Source organism: Colias eurytheme, chromosome 6, assembly GCF_061535395.1.
Source record: "Colias eurytheme isolate Ceu_HAF_F1 chromosome 6, ilColEury1 Martin Lab GWU primary, whole genome shotgun sequence".
Lineage (NCBI taxonomy): Eukaryota > Metazoa > Arthropoda > Insecta > Lepidoptera > Pieridae > Colias > Colias eurytheme.
Window position 1 is genome coordinate 11,716,208 of NC_142985.1, and position 22,234 is coordinate 11,738,441.

At 31.7% G+C, this 22,234-nt stretch overlaps 1 protein-coding gene and 3 long non-coding RNA genes across 4 annotated transcripts; 2 read left to right on the top strand and 2 right to left on the bottom strand.

Annotated features, from left to right (window-relative positions):
- Positions 1-4,286: 4,286 nt before the first annotated feature.
- Positions 4,287-6,890, bottom strand: LOC149908055 (uncharacterized). Its single transcript, XM_090103287.1, has 2 exons — positions 6,766-6,890; positions 4,287-4,910 (listed from the first exon to the last, which is right to left on the bottom strand). The coding sequence occupies exons 1-2, from the start codon at positions 6,792-6,794 to the stop codon at positions 4,652-4,654; spliced, it is 288 nt and encodes a 95-aa protein (XP_089959413.1). The 5' UTR covers positions 6,795-6,890; the 3' UTR covers positions 4,287-4,651.
- A 2,436-nt stretch (positions 6,891-9,326) lies between these two features.
- On the bottom strand, positions 9,327-10,924 carry LOC149908056 (uncharacterized). The gene is made up of 3 exons (XR_016456823.1): positions 10,607-10,924; positions 10,284-10,457; positions 9,327-9,950 (listed from the first exon to the last, which is right to left on the bottom strand). It is a non-coding gene; the product is annotated as an uncharacterized LOC149908056 (long non-coding RNA).
- A 52-nt stretch (positions 10,925-10,976) lies between these two features.
- Positions 10,977-12,121, top strand: LOC149908057 (uncharacterized). Its single transcript, XR_016456822.1, has 3 exons — positions 10,977-11,120; positions 11,262-11,442; positions 11,796-12,121. It is a non-coding gene; the product is annotated as an uncharacterized LOC149908057 (long non-coding RNA).
- A 2,199-nt stretch (positions 12,122-14,320) lies between these two features.
- LOC149908058 (uncharacterized) lies at positions 14,321-15,306 on the top strand. Its single transcript, XR_016456857.1, has 3 exons — positions 14,321-14,411; positions 14,539-14,600; positions 14,675-15,306. It is a non-coding gene; the product is annotated as an uncharacterized LOC149908058 (long non-coding RNA).
- The last annotated feature ends 6,928 nt before the right edge of the window (positions 15,307-22,234 follow it).

Below are 22,234 nucleotides of genomic sequence, written 5' to 3' on the forward strand. Positions count from 1 at the left end.
GGCTTAAGGTTTTAAATCAATAGTGAAATGTTTTCATCAAAAGCGTTTTACCTTTAGAACATTTTATTACTCATTCGACGATTCGTTATCTTTACAGATCAAAAGAATTTCTAATGAATCAGCATTTTATGGTACTGTTTTTCATCACAGTCAGAACTTTTTGTTTAATTTTCGTGAGTTTTGTATATTTTTAAAATAACTAGGTGAAGGTAGTTCGTATTTTTACGAATAAAAGGTAAACATAAAAATTGTTAGTCTGTGTTATTGGTTTTTGGTACTCCTTTAGTTATTCTTTGTAACAAATACAAAAAGTTAGGGTTCCACTAATATCTGTATACTTGGCCTGTGGCTTCGCTCAATATTACACGATTTTCCATATTAAATTATTTTCCTTTTCAGTATCTACCCACAATGAAGCCATGTTTAAAAGTGTCCACTATTAATCGTATAAGACCTACTTATGTGGCATTAGGGTAGATGTCGGTTGTGAAAATCCCCTTTACAGATTAAGTTAATTGCTCCTATACTACTTAAGGTTATATAAAACTTGCCCTAGAAGCATTTGGTTACTAAATCATAATAGCTCTATACAATTTAGAAAATGGAGGAAATTGCTTATTTTCGATTTGATTTATTACTTGCAAGTTGTACAGTCATAGTCAGGGTAAATGATAAAGAAATATTTTCAACTAAAATCCCAAAAAACAGAGTTTTTAAATTCGTGGTGATAACATCGCGTAGGTATTCTCAAGCAATTGATTTTATTTAATTTCTGTGGTTCTTTAAATTGACGAGTTACAATTATTTTACTAACCCAAATTTCAGTGTTCACTCTATTTTAATTAAGTATAGATACCTATATTGATAGAATTAATATAACGAAGCTTAGGTACTCTACCTGATGAATAAACTGCTAAAAATCTCCGTCTTGTCGGTTCTCCTGAATTTCAGACTTCTGTCCCGTACCATGAGAGTGATGGAATTAAAAAGTCTTGCGTATGAACGCATAATACCGCACTATTCTATATTTTCACAGTAGGACGTGGTAGGACCTAGTATAGTACCTATTATGTTATCTGTGGTAACTAGGACTAAGGAAAAATGGACAATAATAAGACTAAACTGTCACGAAAGAAATACTTATGTTTGCGTCTGTTATTTATAATACGATCGCATATATAAACCTATACGCTTAGCCTACACGTATCAAAGAGAATAATTGTTGTTGTTCTAACGACATAAGTGTCCAAACCCAATAAGGTGTCCACGAATCACGGGTCGTTGAACTCGCTCCCTTGGCAACATTGCATCGCATGCGCAGACCAAAAAGTATGACAAAATGAAGGTCTTATTTATAGACGTTGCTATGAAGAAGAGGAAAGTGGTGCATTTATAGCTAATGTAAAATAGCAGTTAATGTTATGTGAGCATATGTATGTTTATTTTGTTTTGTATTGAAATCAAGATAAGTAATTTATGATTCAGCTACGTATTTAGGTAACTACCTACCTATATGACTGATATACTTAAAAAAAAATTTTAATACTGCAGTTATTTCTAAAATGAAACAAATGTTATAGTGAATCTCTATATTGGGGATTACGCCAGAAAGTGAACTGGGAACTTTTTGAGGTTTCAACAGTTCTAATTCTGTATCTGACCATTCGGCATTCCCTTTGTTAATTTAGCGTCCTAGCTGCATTATTAAAAAAACAAATGAATGTTCCTCATATAATTGAGTTCATACAGAATATAATTACTGTAATACTTGGACAAAAAGATGGACAGTGTAACTATTAATATATGCGTACCATTATACAACACTTCACCAAAAAAATCTTGGACAGAGTTCGTTTCCAAACTCAAGGTCAGCAGAGAGGTGTGAGAATTACACAACTAGGTTTATTTTTAGCGAAATCATAATAAATCATAGCAAAGCTTTTTATTCAGTAAGTAGGGCTGCCAATTTTTTTCGTCGAGTCATATATTTATGAGTCTTTATGAAATTTTGAAAGCATTTGGAATTCTGCAAAATATTATTTATTCATATACAACACTTAAGAAACGTTAATTATCCAATAAAAGATTCATTTTATTTAAAAAGTTCCATATTTACACATTAAAAAGCATTCTAATTCCTACGTGTACCTACTAAGATTTCTACAAAAATTTTATCATGTATTTTAGTCTCCAATTGACCTCTTCCTTTAAATCCTCTTGTTTATACGTGAAAACATAATAACGCTGGTGAATTCAGCCCTGTGACCACCTTACTCCAGACAAACCCACATGCGTCAGAACTATGTACGTCAACACTTTGATAGATATCAGCACCCACTTTGTTTACTACTATTGATTTATGTATCGGTATTCTACGGTGTTCAATATTTAGAATTCCAGTTTCCAACCTCGTAGAAACATTATTTCAATTGCATTCCACGCTAAAATGTTACGCTTAGTGCATAATAATAACAATATAAAGGAGCGTAAATAAACACTCAGATAAAATAAAAACAACTTCAATTTAATATAGACATTAGAGCCCATATTATATACAAATTAGTTATTAGGTATATTTTATTAATCATCATTGATACGTAAAAGTTTGCGGAGAAGGTCAGGAAAATATAATTTTAAGAGTGGATATAAAAGCACTTCTAGTTTGTAGTTGACAACTCAACATTCTGAAGATGGTACAACCTGGTTAAATCCATTATAAAACGTAGCCTGACCTGAATCCGTTTCCCTCACCAAATAAAACACAATAATTAAATTCCACTGTTATATTTCATTTTGAATTATATTTTACAGTGATTGAAACATAAACTTTATGACACATTCACAGATCATTTCCGTTGGCACTGCATTCTCCGTGTTTCTATTTGATTTTACTTTATGATCTCCATTTCATCTCTATTGCATCGTCATTTGTTTCAAATTTCTCGAAATGAAGATCCAATTTATTATTTCCAGGCTTCAGCGCGTTAAAGACCAATTGAAATTGCCCGTATAAATGTCATCAGACATTTTGTACATCTCCAAAATCTTCATTTTCATTTTAGATACCTGAAACAATGTAGAATTTTCATCGTTATGTCAACTAATAAGTATTTTGTGGTTATGTCTACTGTATACTTCATATTCTTATTTTAAGTTCATAATGTTCATGTAAATATTATTTTCCATCTTTATCTTCTTATATATAAAAATGAATCGCAAAATGTGTTGGTAAGCGCATAACTCGAGAACGGCTGAACCGATTTCGATAATTCTTTTTTTATTATATTCCTTGAAGTACGAGGATGGTTCTTATGTAGAGAAAACGTAAATATTATGTACCACGGGCGAAGCCGGGGCGGATCGCTAGTTTAAAATAAAGGATACTTTTTGATATTGGAACGAGAAAATACGTCTTTTATAATCTTTTAAACATAACACGGAATTGTACTCATAATTTAAAGAGAAACTCAAGGAAAGGAGATTCGTCGAAAACTCAAACTCAAACTCAAACATTCATTTATTCAATTAGACTACTATTGAGTAGCACTTTCGAATCGTCATTACATAGTATTTTTAACATTTACCACCAAAAAAAATATTTATCTTGCAATTCGTCGAAAAAAATTGATCGATTGTTTTATATTTAAAGACATATAATATGTAAAACAGAGCAAAACGTGGGATTCTAATGAGGTAGGTAGGTAGGTCGGTAAACCTAATCACATCATTCTTCTTTCTGCTTGGATGCTTACCTAATTTTATTCCAGTCTTCCACTAACCTGATGCTTTGTCTGATGGTTGTGTCGTGTTCTGTTGAGAGTTCGCTGGAGCTTCATTTGCTGTTTGCTGGGGTGCGGCCTGCTCAGCTGCTGGTAACCAACCCCTGTTTAGAATAAATATGATTAGGTACATAAACTCTATCAAAATGTGTGTCTTATAGATATCGATTTTAATCAGGAGATCTGTATTTAAGTACTTTCATAATATGAAATTTTAGTTACTGATCCACCTCTTAGCTGGGTTAGGTTTTTTAAATTTTGACATAATATTATCAATGTGATAGATATTTAATAAAATTACCTTTGTGTTATTCTCTACATTTTAATCAGTTAGATTCTATTTGAAAACCTACACACAAGCGTCTTATTCTAAGTAAAAAAAGAAAAGAAAAGAAAGGAAAGCAATTTATAAAACATTTTATCATTTTCGAGCGGCATTTTCATTATTATGAAACATGAGATAGGTACAAAACTGAATGAAATAACACCAAATGAACAGACAGCTGCATGCAAATATTCAAGGCTTTCTTAATGAAATAAAAATCGATTTTTCGCCATTGAACTTGAACGCTTTCATAGGTGCTGACATAATACGGATTGTGCTAACAGATCGCATAGTAAACATAAATGAGTTATCACGTTCGAGCCTTGACGACGATAGCAGACGGCCAAACAAACACGTAACTAATGTGTTAATTGTGACTGCAATATCTAGAACATAGATCAAAAGCAGACTATTTTCAAAGTGTGAAATTGGCAATTAAAATAGTTCCGAGAAATAAGGTAATTTCAAGATACAATGTATAATATGCTCAAAATATAGATTAGAAATAATGAATATTTTCAAGTCTAAAGTAAAAGTATCAAAATGGTCAATCGTCATCAGGAGGAGTGGCCAGAGGTTCAGGGATTTCCTCATGTAAAAATTCCATTTCAGAGGGAGAATTTTGTTGCGTTGCTGGAACAATTGTCTCCAGTTCTTTTATAATCTCATCTGCTGTGGGTAGAATAGGAGCAGGGAAATCTTCAACGGGAGCTGAGTAAGGCTTCACTTGGTATGTAGATGACTTTTTAGAACTACGATCATTCCAGCCGACTTCTTCAGTTGAATCTTCACTGGTACTGTTGTCGCTGAAAAAGGAGTAACGTAACGGCACCAGTCTTGTACAGATTAAGGAAAAAATTGAAGTTTTTTGCAAATTTCTCGTAGGTTTTTTAACTTTATTGGATATTGTTTAGTTATATCTTTAGTTCAATGTTAGTTTAACGTAACCAATGTTAGAAAAAAGATTACAATGCATAAATAATGAAGTTATTTATAAATTAAAAAAACACTTTTTTGCACCAGTGTTGGACAGTGAAAATCTAATGATGGACACCCAGTTTTGGACATCATCCAGTTATGAACACCCATTTATGGGCTGTACCTAATGTTGTTTCTCCAGTTATTTACACTTGGAGAAGACTTATAGTTATCAATAGAATCTTGAAAATGATGATTGGAATACAATAAATCGAGAATGTATTCATAAAAAATAGTACTTATTAATTATTTTGCATACTTATAATATTTAAAACAGTCTTAATTTCCATTTTCTAGGCAAAAATTGGACAAATGCATCGTTAAATACGAGTTATGTCCGTTAAGAAACACCAATATGGGTTTTTTTTCTCAATAAGTCAGGGATGAAAAATATAACTAGAAAAAGTACTGCCATTCCATCCATTTTGGGACTTCTTCTTCTTCGTCATATCACTCTAGTCAGAGCAAACGTGGTCAACATGAGGTTTGGGGGGGTAGATGTTACCCGCGTCACGATGTTCCGCCGTATCTCTCTGTTTCCTGGCATTCCGCTACACTCGTGAAGTGAATCGCTAATCTGAATCCGCCAGCAGCCTTAATCTGATCGGTCCATCGATATGGATTCCAAATTGTAGCACGAGGCAAAAAGCTTTTTTTAAACTGTTGTCAAGATGGTGTGGATGAAATTTAAGCGTGTGTGCTGTATGGTGGTGGAATTTAGCAGCAGACAGCGATCCAAACAGTTCATCAGAGAACTCTCTATGATAGATGCGTTACAATACGCATAAGTATGCGACTTCTCTACGCAGTGATAGAGAATGAAGCCGAGAACGAGTAGCACAGCACATCATGACCCATTGTTCTAAAATATATTCTTCATGTTTAGATAGATATTATGTTGTTGGACCCATTAGTGTAATTTTAACAAAAAATATCAATGTCCATTATAGGAACCAAAGCAAATCCAGTCATGGACAATTGTTGTACAATATTGGAACCCTTTGTTTGAAATGGTCGTGATAGGTATATTATTAATCAGAAAGAAAAGACAATACAGAAAAGCGCATGTAATTAATACCTTTAAAAAAAGTTTATTTTCGACATATGTCCATAAATGGATATATCCATAGAATTAAATCCAGTTATGGACACTGAAGAATTTTATTTAAACAACATAACCTATCATGATACTAAATCGTGTAATATTTCGTACACTTAACTACTATAAATAAAAGTAATATCAAATTTTGCTGACATTTATACAAAAATTCTTATAACCAAAATTGTGTCCTCACTTCCTTAAGGATTTCCTTAGTAAAAACGGATTTCTTCGAAACGAGTCGCAGCAACTAAACATAACGTTCTGCCATCTTCAAACATTTTGGCCGAATATGATGAAGTGTCGTATTTTGATAGCTTGTGAACCAAACTTTTATTTTAAGTATTGCCAAATTATATAACGTTAATTTTGGTCTTAATATTTAAATTTAATATTTATTTTGTCCATTACTGGATGCTTGTCCACCACTGGTGCCGTTACCTTAATAGTTAAATAGGTAACAGTTAATTTACTAGGCAAAAAAAAAATAATTAATAATAACTTTAGTTTTAAAAATAGATTCGCGTGAAGGAAAGCCCTTGGTCTAAATAAAATAAAACAAAAACACAGAAACAAAAACTTACGCAACAATTAACAGCACAATCGTTGACATTTAGGGCCATAAATAATGTTGTTTACGTTTTCAAAGGTTTTATTTATGTTACAGCAAGTGATGTTGACATTGAAAGTACGAGAAAATACAGTTACAATGGTCGGATCGCAAATACTCCCTTGGTAACAAGAACCGAGTCAGCTGATTTTAATGGTGGAAATAATTGGATTCAACCCAATTCCCGGCGGTATTTCAGTGGGTATTGGAAAGTGTGTGAAAATTACAGTTATTACGTAAGAATTATTCGGGACAAACAAGTTTCTTGACGTACAAGAGATTGATATTTAAGTTACGTGTAAACGTTAAAAATATATAAATAAACGTTTGTAAGGAATACACCTAATACACGTGTAAAGTATCAGGAGGTTACTTATCCATTATTTTGTTAATGCATAATAATTATTACAAGAAAATGATATACTTTTAGTTATTACTGGGGAATTTATGTTATGCTTGTTTTATAGGTAGGTACTATTCTTAAACACGGAATACAGTCAGATATATTCCTTGTTTCATTAATTTATTAATTTAAAGACTAGCTGTCGATAGATATATCAGAATTCAGAAATGTTGAGATTTAACATATTCTCATTACCATTTAATTTTAATCAAACCTTCCATAGAATCACATAGCCGGAACTTAAGGCTAAACGATAATAGATCTAGATCTGATAATAAATTGAACAATTAAATCCACCAGAGCAGTCTGCGGCTCCCAACCATTCGACCTTTGCAAGTCGATCGGCCCATTAGCCGTAGAATCTGGCATCGGATGATATTTTGGCAGTACGAGATACAACCCTCGTCTTGGCTGAGGGCCAGCCCGCTGAAGACAGCACCTAGCCGCCTTGAACGCTTTTAAACAACAGTTTATTGATCTTAGCGGAAGTTCAGGTACGACAGCGAGACATGTTATGCGTGTCAAGGGAAATTTTTGCTTGTTGGAAGTAGTGAGCAATTGGTTTTGGATGATCATGTCAATCACTCGAATAAAGAAGAGTGTGTATGCCGAGCACACGTGTCAGATGTGAAACTTCTTTGGCAAGAATGAAAGATACCTACCACAATTGTCTTTATACTCTATGACGGTATTGCCAAGATGCGACATTGAAATTTTATTCTCAACCCGCCTAAAGAAGTTATTTCAAAACGCGGTGTGAGCAAATCTACAATGATAATAATAATCAAATATGTATTAGGCATTACAGTTAATATGTAATGGTGTTTACGAAAAACTTCAATTAAATTTTTATTTCATTTTCAAATTTATTCAGTGAAGACTACTATAAAGTGCATAAAGCATCCATCAATAAATAAATGCCTGCACAAAAATGGACAGATAGGAATAAATCAGCCCCGACCGACAACCTCCCGGGTAGGCGTGAAATAAATCTCAGCTGTGGGCGTTAAAATTGAATCCTCCTTAACATTATGCAATTTGCTATAAACACGCTACAAACATTTGCGAATAATAAATGATTTCCTGCAGGAAATAGTAAATCTAGAGCTCTGTACTCTGTAGATGGGGATTTTTCAACATTCGGACTAGTTAGCCAAATAAATTGCCCGATAAACTAAATATTCAAATGTCTGTAAATCTTATTTTAAGAAATGTATTTACACTTCTGGGGGGTAACCGGCATCTCTTATAGCAAGCTTATTATAACATTACTATGTCTTTTCGTACCGTGACACCCTTAACGCAAGCTTGTTGCAGCGTTAAACTGATTTTGTTTTTCTAGCAATTTTGATGACGTCACTCGTAATAGTTCACTCAATTATTGGGACCGGTGCGAACTGCGATCTATTTGACAATTTGACAGTTATCAGATAATAATAGAACTTTACATCGGCTTGTTCGAAGAAAAGGCTTCAAACCTTTTGATTTAAGAAGAATCGTGTACCTAAATAGTAAACAAGTGCGTAATCATCACGAGTCCCTATGAGATATGGGGGCATCATATGAACAATTTGAAAATACAATATAACCTACAGATTTATCTGTGTAAGTACCATACCCAATGCAAATCTATTTAAAAATACGTCTGTTTATGTACACATTCTCCACTTGTTATTTCTCTGTATAATAAAATGCAACTCTACAGTTTATTCCCTAAACATAAATTTTATCTAATACTTAATGTAAATCTATAAAAGATTGTTTATTATTTCGTCATGATTCAATATATTTCATCATGTTATTATTACCTATATAGAATATAAGACTATAAAAGTAAATCTACACTCAAATATACTACCCATATTATACTTATGTAATCTGTTGTTAAGGATCTCATTTAATTTTGAGAAATAAAACCATTATTTATTTCCAGATTCTACAATCAATTCCGAGCACTAGGAATATGATTACCCAGAGTAACCAGTAACCACATGGAAGCATTGATAGTATTCAAGAAGCCATAGTGCCAGCGCAACATAAATATATTTTTTTCAATAGGAAGCAATATCATACTTTAAATGTTTAAGTGCTATAAAAAACATTTATAAATCCAAAATCTTTATTTAGTCCTTTTTATTTATTTATTGACAAATCATTTGCTCCTTTACTTCTCTTGATATCATTTATATTAAAAAAAGTGATAAAACATGGAAGTATTCGAAATTAGATTCAATTCTATTTAGCTTAAATATTTATTAAAAACAATTAGGTAGATATATATAACTCAAATCCAAATTTGTAAGTAAATAGCATATTAAAAACACCCTTGATTAAAAAAAATTAAGTTTTATTTATAGTACCAGCCTTTAAAACTTAAAATGCAATAAACAAAAACTTTATATTTACATCACAATGAATAATTCCTACACTAATAGATTAATGGTATTTATATTTTTATTTTAAATTTAAATCAATTATTGTATTTGCACAATAAAGAGTAGATAAATAATTTAAAAACTTGCAGCACTTATGTATACTTTTAATTTCATTTTTATTAAACTTAAATGAAAACAATGTAGGTACTATATTAAGGTACAATTAAATTTTTACATTTTCAGATGTATGATACAAATATGAATATTTTAAGTGTAGACATGGTGGCGCCTCCCCCAACTTGAAGTTCTCACTACCACATGATCATCTCCCAAGCCGGTACTTCCTTGTTCAATGTTTGGGCAAGCCAGCAATCAACACAACTGTGAAAGATAAATTGGACTTAAACTGATTCTTTGTTGCTTTAACATTTTATAAGTACATTTAATATGTTTACTTTTATTATTCATTCATGGTGTATGTAAACGTCTAAAAAGAAGTTTTTTAAACAATGTCGGTATGGTTTGTTAAATACCTTATTTGTTAATAATTTTTCAAGTATTTCAACGTTTTAGTTGTTTATCTTGCAATTCTTAATATTGTATTAAAAAAAACTTAAATGTGTAGGTACAATGCCTTAGAAAACTTTTAATATAAGTAGCTTCTAACCAAACATAGATAAGTAGGTTTGCTTATAAATTAATATAAATATTTACTTTTGACCAGCTGCTCTAGTTTTTGTGAACTCCCAAATCATTTGCACTTATACTTTCAGAGAATTCTATCAACTTCGTCTCAGCATAACTTTTAACTCGTTGGGAGTTATTTATGTACCTTTGTCTTTGTAACTTCAGGGTCAGGGAGCTTCGCGCACTCTGCACAATGTTCTGCTGCAAGTTAAATAAAAATTACTTCAATTAACAATAATCAAAACAGACGAAATCATGCAAAAACCAATACTTTATTCGTAAAAATATATCTGTGTTATCATAAATCGTCCAATGTTTTAGATATATTTATTACTCGTATATTATCTTACCTTGCTATTTCAATTGCTCTTTCATGCCTCTTTCATGCATTCTTTAATGCATATTACTTATCTTTCGCAATTTTTCAATTTGATTTATCCAAATTTTAGATAATAATACGAGGACAGTGATTATGACATTTGGATTTTTGACGTTTAATTTTCAATCACCGCCATTTTTATAATAACAACCTTGTTTTGTTGAGTTCACAAAATAATCTTACTTTATTTTGGTACCGGGAGCCTTTTCAACATGATTACTATACGATTGCCTACAATGTCCAAAGAGCGAATGAATTCCGAAGTTTTGTCTATTTTTTTGAAGATTAATGGCTTGGCTACGAGGCTTTTAGGCCAAGTCGTAATGATTTGTATCGAACATTAAACGTCAAAAATCAAAATGTCATGTCACTGTCCTAATAATTCATATTATTATCTAAAATTTCAGATAAACATAAACTTAAATATGTGAATCTCATCTCTGGATAAATGAGAAAGTGCGAAAAAGCAATATTGAAATAGCAAGGTAAGATAAAGTACGAGTAAGGACGATTTATGATAACAGACTACAGAGATATATTTTTACGAATAAAGTTTTGGTTTTTGCATGATTTCGTCTGTTTTGATTATTGTTACTTAATTGAAGTAATTTTTATTTAACTTACAGCAGAACATTGTGCAGAGTGCGCGAAGCTCCCTGACCCCGAAATTACAAAGACAAAGATAGGTACATGAATAACTCCCAACGAGGTAAAAGTTATGATGAGACGAAGTTGATAGAATTCTCTGCTGAAAGTTTAAGTGCAAATGATTTGGGAGTTCACAAAAACTAGAGCAGCTGGTCAAAAGTAAATATTTATATTAATTTATAAGCAAACCTATCTATGTTTGGTTAGAAGCTACTTATATTAACAGTTTTGTAAGGAATTACCTGTGGGAATTACACACCTACACATTTAACTTTTTTTTAATACGATATTAAGAATTGCAAGATAAACAACTAAAATGTTAAAATACTTGAAAAATGATTAACAAATAAAGTATTTATTATTTAACAAACTATACCGACATTGTTTAAAAAAACATCTTAAATTACATACACCATGACAAGCCCTTTAATAATAAAAGTAAACATATTAAATGTACTTATTAAATGTTAAAGCAACAAAGAATCAGTTTAAGTCCAATTTATCTTTCACAGTTGTGTTGATTGCTGGCTTGCCCAAACATTGAACAAGGAAGTACCGGCTTGGGAGATGATCATGTGGTAGTGAGAACTTCAAGTTGGGGGAGGCGCCACCATGTCTACACTTAAAATATTCAAAGAAAATGTAAAAATTTAATTGTACCTTAATATAGTACCTACATTGTTTTCATTTTAACTTTTAAGTTTAATAAAAATGAAATTAAAAGTATACATAAGTACTGCAAGTTTTTGAATTATTTATCTACTCTATATTATGCAAATACAATAATTGATTTAAATTTAAAATAAAAATATAAATACCATTAAACTGTTAGTGCAGGAATTATTCATTGTGATGTAAATATAAAGTTCTTGTTTATTGCATTTTAAGTTTTAAAGGCTGGTATTATAAATACGACTTTATTTTTTTAATCAAGGGTCTTTTTAATATGCTATTTACTTACAAATTTGGATTTGAGTAATATACCTAATTATTAATATTTAATCAAAATAGAATTGAATCTATTTTCAAATAATTCCATGTTTTATTACATTTTTTTATATATAAATGTTATCAAGAGAAGTAAAGGAGCAAATGTTTTGTCAATGAATAAATAAAAAGGACTAAATAAAGATTTTGGATTTATAAAATATGTTTTTAATTGCACTAATACATTTAAAGCATGATATTGCTTCCTATTGAAAAAAATATATTCATATGTTGCGCTGGCACTTTATAGCTTCTTGAATACTATCAATGCTTCCATGTGGTTACGCTGGGTAATCTTATCCCTAGTGCTCGGAATTGATTGTAGAATCTGGAAATAAATAATGGTATTATTTCTCAAAATTAAATGAGATCCCTAACATAAGTATAATATGGGTAGTGCATTTGAGTGTAGATTTACTTTTAAGTGTTTTATTATATAAATAATATAACATGATAAAATAAATTGAATCAAGAAGAAATAATAAACAATCTTTTATAGATTTACATTAAGCCTGTATTAGATAAAATTTATGTTTAGAGAATAATAATAGAGAAATAACAAGTGGAGAATGTGTACATAAACAAACGTTTTTTTAAATATACTCTTAAGATTTGCATTGGGTATGGTACTTACATTACTTTTATCTTACACAGATAAATCTGTAGGTTATAATTGTATTTGATTGTTCATATGATGCCCCCATATCTCATAGAGACTCGTGATGATTGCGCACTTCGCAATAATAAATTATTTACACGATTCTTCTTAAATCAAAAGGTTTGAAGCCTTTTCTTGGAACAACCCGATGTAGTTATGTTAATTTTGCATTTTTAATATAATAAATGTATTATCTTCTTTAAAAGCTTCATTTATTAAATAGATTTCCAACTACATACGTTTCACTTAAATTTGATGTGTATTCTTTTAAAAATATTCAAAATAATGTTATAAAAGTTCCTTACAACTTCACTAAAATTGCTTAAAACTGTCATTATTGACATTATAACAAGAATGCTAAATGTCAAAGAGAGCGTGCCGGTTCCAATTTTTCGATTGACGTCTCGAAACCGCTCGAAACAGTCTTGTTGCAATTGGTTTCCATATGTTTTAGAAGGTCCCGGTGCCAAAAAAGTAAGATTATTTTGTGAACGCAACAAAACGTACCCATAATAAGACTGTTATTCTAAAGGTGCCGGTTACCCCCCTGATTGATTTATTCTTATTTATTTAAATACAAATTTAAGGTAGCTCTAGTATTATCTTAGGCCACAATCTATCATACCAAAATTATATTAAAGTCGTACACTATCTGGGTATGGAGAACAAAATATATCTTCGTATCCACCCAGGCAAACTTTCGGATTTATAATTTATGAAAGATGCGCAAAGTAATATTGGAAAAACCCGATAAACATATTAGTTTCCGATCTCATAACTTTCATATTTCCGGTCATCTCCGTTCGTTTCAATTAAGAACACATCTCAAGAGAAATGATGTATTAATATCGCATCATAAGTGCTATATATGAAGATATTTTCGTAAGTAATTTGTGATGCAGTGCAGGTTAATATATGAAGGTGATGAATTAATTTTTCTAACATTTACGGCCCTTTTTAAACCTTCGTAATTTTTATATTATTAAAGTTGTCGTGATGAAAATTCTTGACAAGAAAGTTCAATAGTAACACAATACGTCTACCGTTTTAGAAACATGATTCCATGATATTTTCTCGATAGAAAAAAAATACAAAGTTCTCATTGTTATTTTTTTTTAATCTCTGGCATCTTCTAAATAACAGACGTAAAGTTACGACTTTTTGGATATTAACTATAAAACATACAACCTATACGTCCACCGATTTAGAATTTTGAAATATGCGATGGTTTTGAAATAAACAAGAAATACTTGAAATTAGCGCGCGACCAGCCAATATAGCGAGAGCCGCCCTGTACCTTCCTACCCCGATCGCTGCACGAGTCATTCCCGCTACGGCCGTCACACGGGGAACTTGTGTCGCTCGCGCCATCGTAAAAAAGGGTGACAACACAAGAGACAAATGGGGACAATAAAGAAAATAAGAAGAAGAAACATAAAGGTTGGAGGAAAAAGAATGCTTACAATTGGAACAAATTAATGAAGTAAGTTGGTTTTATTTTAAATTTGATGATAATTGTATTATAGACGATGTTTGATATGTACCCCTGTTTTAAGTACATAACGAATGTGTAAGATTTTTTTCATTTATAGCATAGATAATCTTTTCAGAAATCCGGAATCCAGAAGGAAAATAAACCCACTGATTGTTCACAATGTGAACCCACTCCTTCGTAAGTACCTTTATTCAGTCAAAAATGTATGTTATCAACGCTCTACTGGTTTTATCGCATGATTCCATTTTTAGCAAAAAGCAACAAAGTGCAAAGAAATAAAAAATCATGGTGAACTTAGTGGAAGTATGGTGGCCGTAATATGGAACAGGAGCTCATTGGAGTAGTATTATATTTAAAAAAATACGAAAAAATTTCAAGAATTACATTTCTTAGTAGGTGGTAAATAAGTATGTTGTATAAAGAATTTGATGTTGATATTTATTTCATTTATACTTACTACACCTGTGCGGGAAATTGCTTAGTACTATAACAGGTTTATATTCATATTTACATAGTAATGTAAGTTTTCATTTCGAAAAATTTTGTGTAAGACGTATATTAAATTGAGTTCCTGGGTGATCTGGAAACACAATTGGGCCCGGAAGATGGCGCTGCAGTCACTCCTCCTAATCACATGAACCGATTTGGATGAATATTTGTGTGCACATTTCATTGTTGTGGGATGATTGGTTGATTCGTTTTCACATTAGCTAATATTATGTATTTTTGTTGTAAACTTAATTTAATGTTTATAATACATTATTATTGGTACATATAAATAAGCCAGTGTTCGTCTCACATTGCTGTACCTGCCTACCTACCCTACCAGGGCCTAACTTTGTTCTGGCTATTTTATTTTGATTATTTGTAATGAATAATTACAATTATAATAGAGTGCAAAAAATAAATACATGCGTCAATATATTTTGTGTTTTATTTAAAACAATTTTTTTATTTTAAAAAATATCATTCCAACCGCGGCTTTGCCCGCGTGGAATTAGGTTATATCGTGAATCCTGTTTTTTCCCACAGAAGTGTTCAGTTCGGATAAAAAGTATCCTATGTGTAAATCCAGGTAATTAGCTATATTTTATCAAAATTGGTAGTGTAGTCTTGACGTGATTAAGTAACAACTAACAATAAAATATACAAATTAACATCCAAAGTTTCACATCAGTTTTACTGTATTAGTGATATCTTCCACTCTTGACTTTGACTGAGAAGAATTAGGGTTTATAACTTCTTTCAGAAATAGTAGGTACCTTTCATTTCTGGGCATGATGTAATATCTACGTCAGCATCAAATTCTATCTAAATCAATTCAGTAGTCCGCGTTATTGAGTACCATTTCATTTTTTCAGAGTAACAATATTTTTTGTTATTTTAAAGATTATTTATAACCTGTATTATTTTGTAATAAAGTAAACATTACGAAATAATAATAATTATTAATAATGTCTAAGTAGTTGTTGGAAAGAAGATTATTTGTTTATAAGCAAAAAAATAAAACCAATAAATCAACAATTAAATAAATGTATGACAATATTATAACTGTATGACGACTCCATACATGTTTGTCCCGAGTCGGCCAGCGGCAGCGCGGCGAGTTTGCAAAGAATGACTTCGCGCACACCCGCGTTCGCGATAGCGAGCTTTTAGACTCCGCCCGCCAAGTAGTGGATTTTTTTTTGTGTATCGTCTGAAGGAACTATATTGGGTACCAGTATCATTTTTCATGCCCCGAAAACTGACTTTTTTGTAGTAGATCTTTTAATGAACTAAAACTGTTCATTGAACTATAATGTAGCTTTTTACAATTTATAAATTAAACGGATATATAAATATTAAAATTGGTATTCATTTAACCGCGTATATCTGAAAAAAGTAATCGAAAAGTGCAAGTACTAAAGGTAATCTACAAATTAGAGGAAATTCTGCAGACATTGCGTAAGGGTCGCAACGTCTGCAGAATTTCCTTTGGCTGGTTATTATTAAATCTAAGACAATATCCATCAATCCAAATAACGATTACAATTTGCAAGCAGCCCCTTCGAGCGTTGAGAGCAAATAAACGAACTCTGCGTCCGCGCAACTAGCCAGGAAACGGCGAATTGCCGCTAGTCTCGTCTCGACGCGATTTGGTCGCCAACCCACATAGATGATTGCGAGAGGAAACCTATCAAATTTCTGGACGTGCATTTGATTAAATTTGATTCAGATATCCGTTTCATTATGCTAAAGCTTCTCACAAATCATTATAACAAACAGCGTGTTCTGCCCGCATCCGCAGATCTATGATTGGATTAATATTTAATATTATAAAAGATCTCAATTATCTACTAGAATATGTTTGATAATTATTTTTAATTCTGAGTCAAATAAAGCTGCATTGAGGAATAATAATATTTTTTTTAAATTTAATAAACCTCGATGTAAATTGGTCCTTTGGTCCTAATTTAGGTGAACGTTAAACAAAATTTTAAGCAATTTTAATGAGAATTCTTAGCTACATTAGCCATGGTTTCAAGATAAGGCAATAAACTCTGTCCACGACGAAGATAAACGTCTATTCTAACAAGTGCAGACCAATGCGCAGGCGCATGTGTTGAAGTTACGCGGAGTTCTATTCTGTGAAATATTTATTGCACTTACAAGGGTTGGCATTAATTTCAATTTTTATACCTTAATATCTGTATATATTAATAATAATATGTTTTATAGTTGTTAGACCACAAGATTTCAATCTATCCATTGACTTTGACTTTGAATCTTGGTATCTAGAGATAATAAATATCTTATCTGGCTATTGGTGCGATTTTTAGAAGTGGCATTATACTTGCTTTTTTATTTCGTTTTTAACCATTCACATTTTCGGTAGTTACCGAAAAACACAATCTACTCATTTTTAAATGCTTTTACTATTAGACAGCTTGATGCGTGATTATAAAAGCTACAATTTTTATTCTGACGCCCAGGCTAAGCCGTACGTGGCCGTATCTTGTGTGTATCCCTTGTGTAGCTATGTTGGCTTAGCCGTGCTTCGTGTCTAACTATAGAATTTCAATTATTTATTTATAATTAACTTCACGACAGCAACCCTGGACCAAGATGCATCTATGCAAATAGTAAAAGTCACCCGCAGCGCGTGCCGGTGCATTTAGTCACAAATACTTTAGTTAAATTTAACTTCCTACTTTAAGATAACACGCGAAACTAGCATTCGAACTGTATTCTGCCCCCCTGAGTCATGTAGCAAATAAATAGCGCTTTAAAAGGGTTTAATTAAACCACATTTTAGGTAAATTTTAATTAGGTACCTGAATTTAATTCCTTATGGGAATTTGCTGTAGATAATTTGCTTGCTATCTTTTTAATTCATTATATAGTAGTAGTAAGTATATTATTATTTCTGCAAATAAGACGGTTTTTTATTAACGATAGGGGAGGGACTGGAACATGCTTCCTGAGTATGTATTCCCCGACGAGTACAATATGGGGGTCTTCAAGCGAAGAGTGAACGGGTACCTTCTAGGGAAGCGCGCTCCATCATAGGCCACATCTCAGCTTACCATCAGGCGAGATCGTGGTCAAGCGCTTCCCTATCATACAATACAAAAAAAAGATTCATTCTCAGGGTCTATAATTGTAACCTAGATAAAAATGACCCCTAAATTACGTTTATTTTCTTACAGAGAGCTTTGTTTGTTATTACGAAATTTAAAATTAAACAATTTTCCATGAGGGTTACGTAACTGTAACTGAAGAGTTTTTGCGACATAGAAAAGTACCTATGCCCTGTAGAGAATTGGCATCTTTGCAAGAAATACAAAATCAATCTTGCTCAGATTTCCGTCACACAAAAACGAGACTAGTAAAAAGCAGTTCTATATATATAAATGTACTTATAGAAAAATATTTTAAAGTGGCAATAAAATTTAACACAATTGACAATAACTTCGTGAATTTAAAATGCATATTCAAGTGTAAAAAGACGTCTTGGCCATGTGCATTAATTCGCATGGAAACACTAACATCTGTAACAACATAGGTATTAATCCTAATAATTGATATGGCATGAAACGAATAAAATTAAGTATGTGTTTGTATTTAGGAAAAGAATCATTTTTGGAGGACCATGACAAAAATTATGCAAGTGATACTAACTTGAAAATATAATTGACATGATGATGTTTGCCTTTGATTATTTTGCTTTCTACTATGCTATTTATTACTTCTAGTCTAGAATGTCTCTAGCCCCGCAAAATCTAGTGGGTTCATGATTCATCAGATGCATTCTACACCATTCTCACTAATTGATTTTCAAGATTACTTCCACGGATTCTTCCTTGCGAGTTCCATTTTTTGCTTAGCTTCACAGAAGATCGAATACCTACCCGACCATACAGTACCTATAACATTCATGCGTCATCCACTGTACCAAGAAGCCCCAAACAAACCCAATCATTACAATCAATAAATCAACGGACACTATACGTACTATTTCCCTTTTATTATGTCCACGTAGCCCACAACCATTGGACAGAAGACTGACGTCAAATAAAACGTAGCTATAGTATCATACGATATAATTATTCAATAAAGAAATGCTTCATTCAATGTTATCGATGATTAGGTAATTGTTGATAAAAATTGCGTATTGCGGTTGTTGAGTTGAAACGTTGTTGATGGACAATTTCTTCATTAGAGATTCAGAGATGTGAATGATTTATTTAATTGGTTAATTCTAAAAATAAGGAATCTTATTAGTTTTATCATCTTAATATATATAAATCTCGTGTCACAATGTTTGTCCTCAATGGACTCCTAAACCACTTAACCTATTATAATAAAATTCGCACACCATGTGCAGTTCGATCCAACTTGAGAGATAGGATAGGTTTTATCCCGGAAATCCCACGGGAAAGGGAACTATGCGGGGTTTTCTCTGAAAACGCGGGCGAAGCCGCGGGCGGAAAGCTAGTATTATATAGAGAAAGTTTCTCTGGGAGAGTGATACTTTATAGGACGGATCCTGTCTTTTTCTGACATTTATTATCTCTTAGAAGTCCTCTTTTTCTTTACGTATCTTTTGGTGGTAATATTTTTATTTCTATGTGCTTCTTATGCATGCGCCCTTTAATATTATCAAACCTCTTCACTTATACCTATATCTTTATCAAGGATTTTATTTTCATGGAATTTTTTAAATGTCGTTTATGATCTTTTTGTCACCGTAAATAGTTTCCTATCAGTCGATAACGTTATTGATAAAAATCAGCCAGAGTTTAGACATTTATCTATCTAGGAACTACAAGTCATGTAGTTTGATGATTTTGGAACTACGATAGTCCTTAAAAATTAGTATTTGTTTCCGGGTTTTCAAATTCTTATTCAATTTTTTTGTATATATGCCCTTTTTAATATTGCTCGAAGATTAGACTTCAAAAATTATGTTGTCTTATCCTGGTTAACTGTCCTAGCCTGTCCTAGTGGAGATAAAAACTCTTTTTATCTTTTATCTAACTAAATCTCGAGGTAATTCGGCTCATTACAAGTATCGGACCCAAATTAAAAATTGTTTGCGATTTAGTAAAAGACTACCGGAGTCTAGTTATACGTCGTCTCCTTTGGGGTAAAATCGCGTGATGTTATTATACTTATGAAGCCTTAGTATTCTATCGCTTTGATTAAAGACATGTACATTGTACAAAGTGAATTACTTGGAGCATATTGGATCGTATAACGATATAATTTCATAATAAAATTTGCCAAATGGCTCTGTGTGACCTTTTAAGCCATACATTTATACGTTTGACTGCGTCGGTCCAATTAATTCAATTAAGCCAATTGGACTGAGTCAAATATAACGACTTTTAATGTACGCTCCATGTATTGTTATATTCTGTGTGAAATATCTTACTATTTTATATGTTATTATTTTTTTAATTTTGAGACAAAATAAAAATTTTTAACCTACAACCTGAGGGTCAATGGCAACAAAGCTTTGGCAAATCTGGGATATTATTTTGGGAAATCTGTTGGGGTTGTATAAAAATGGAATTTTATTAACTAATCTCTGTGTTATGTAAGGTTAGATTTATTTAAATATGGAACCATTATCAAGCCTTGTAGAGTTAAAACATATTTTTTAAACAGAATTTACTAGACACAATGTACCGGGTAATCCATTTGACCGTGCAGTCTGCCAGTCGATTACACTGACGTCACACTGTAAACTATTATACAATGGAATATAATGTTGTAACTTGTAATCGTAGAGGACAATGTTATTTGCATAATACTGAGTTATGAAATGCACAATGCATATAGTAAAGGCTGGTTTGGAATTAATTATAAATTTTACCTAAAGATTGTTTAGTCCATACATTAAGGTAAAGAAAAAGCGGTAGATATGAATTGAAAAGCTTCTTATTTTCAGCAGCTGCAGAAGATAAAAATATCTATATACATATAATAAAATCGTAGGAAAGTCAAAACTGTACATTGAATATTTTTTTAAAAGAATACTTGGGCCGTAATCTATAATCGATATAGAAGCCAAAAACATAGTTTTTAGAATTTTTGTCTGTTTGTCTGTTTGTCTGTTTGTCTGTTTGTCTGTATGTTTGTCCAGGCAAATCTCGAAAAGTACTGCATAGATTGACTTCAAATTTTGCATGAATATTACGAACAGGTCGGGTGAGGCTTTTTTAAACATATTATCATGCTATCACCTCCGGGGGAGGAGCTGTGAACCTTTATTTTTCTTACGTATTCCGTGTACTACGACAGCGTACAATCTAAAGACTCATATTTAAATGTTGTTTTTGAGTAAGCCACGCTATTATCTAGCTTTACACTATAAAAACTACGTCATTTATGTAATTTTGGCAGAGAAACAGTTAAATTAATCTTAGCAGTATAAAGACAAATTAGAAACAGCGCCATCTATGAAGTGTTATAAAAATCAAACACGTTAACTATTGGAAAATTTGTTTTTGAGTAAGCCACGCTATTTTCTAGCTTTACAGTTGAGACTATAAAAACTACGTCATTTATGTAATTTTGGCAGAGAAACAGTTAAATGAATCTTAGCAGTATAAAAACAAATTTGAAACAGCGCCATCTATGAAGTGTTAGAAAAATCAAACACACGTTAACTATTGGAAATTAATAATCAAATCACGCATATATAAATGTTGTTTGACAATATCTAGATTGACACTATAAAAATTATGCCATTTAAGAAACTTGGGAAGAGAAACATAGTTTAAAGAATGTAATTTGTATAATGTTAATTTTGTAACAGCGCCATCTATGAGATTTCGTAACAATCAAATCAATTTAGATGTTAACACTACTGAATACACAGTTGGAAATTAATATTTTTTTAAATATAATTATGTTATTTATTTAACTCTTTAGCCCATATCTTTCCTTCCCTATAAGGTATATTTCGTGTAAATAATAAATATACTACATTTTTTTAAAGTGAGGTGATGTTTATTATTTTAAGTAAAGTAAAACTAGACACCATTATCATTGACGGTTATCTGATTATAATATTTATCGTTATGGCTATCGAGGTACCGACCGTACTGGGATCAGAGTACATGATACAGTTCATCATCCGGGATTGCTAAGAGCATTTTAACACTGAAAAAGATGTTTTCTTTGAATCGTAGTTGCTTCATTTATTTATTTTTAATCATTTTACATAATATTTTTTATATTTTATAAATATAATATCATTTTCATTATTTAAGTAGATAAAATAAATTATGTAACGGTTTTATAAGAAAACACAGTAT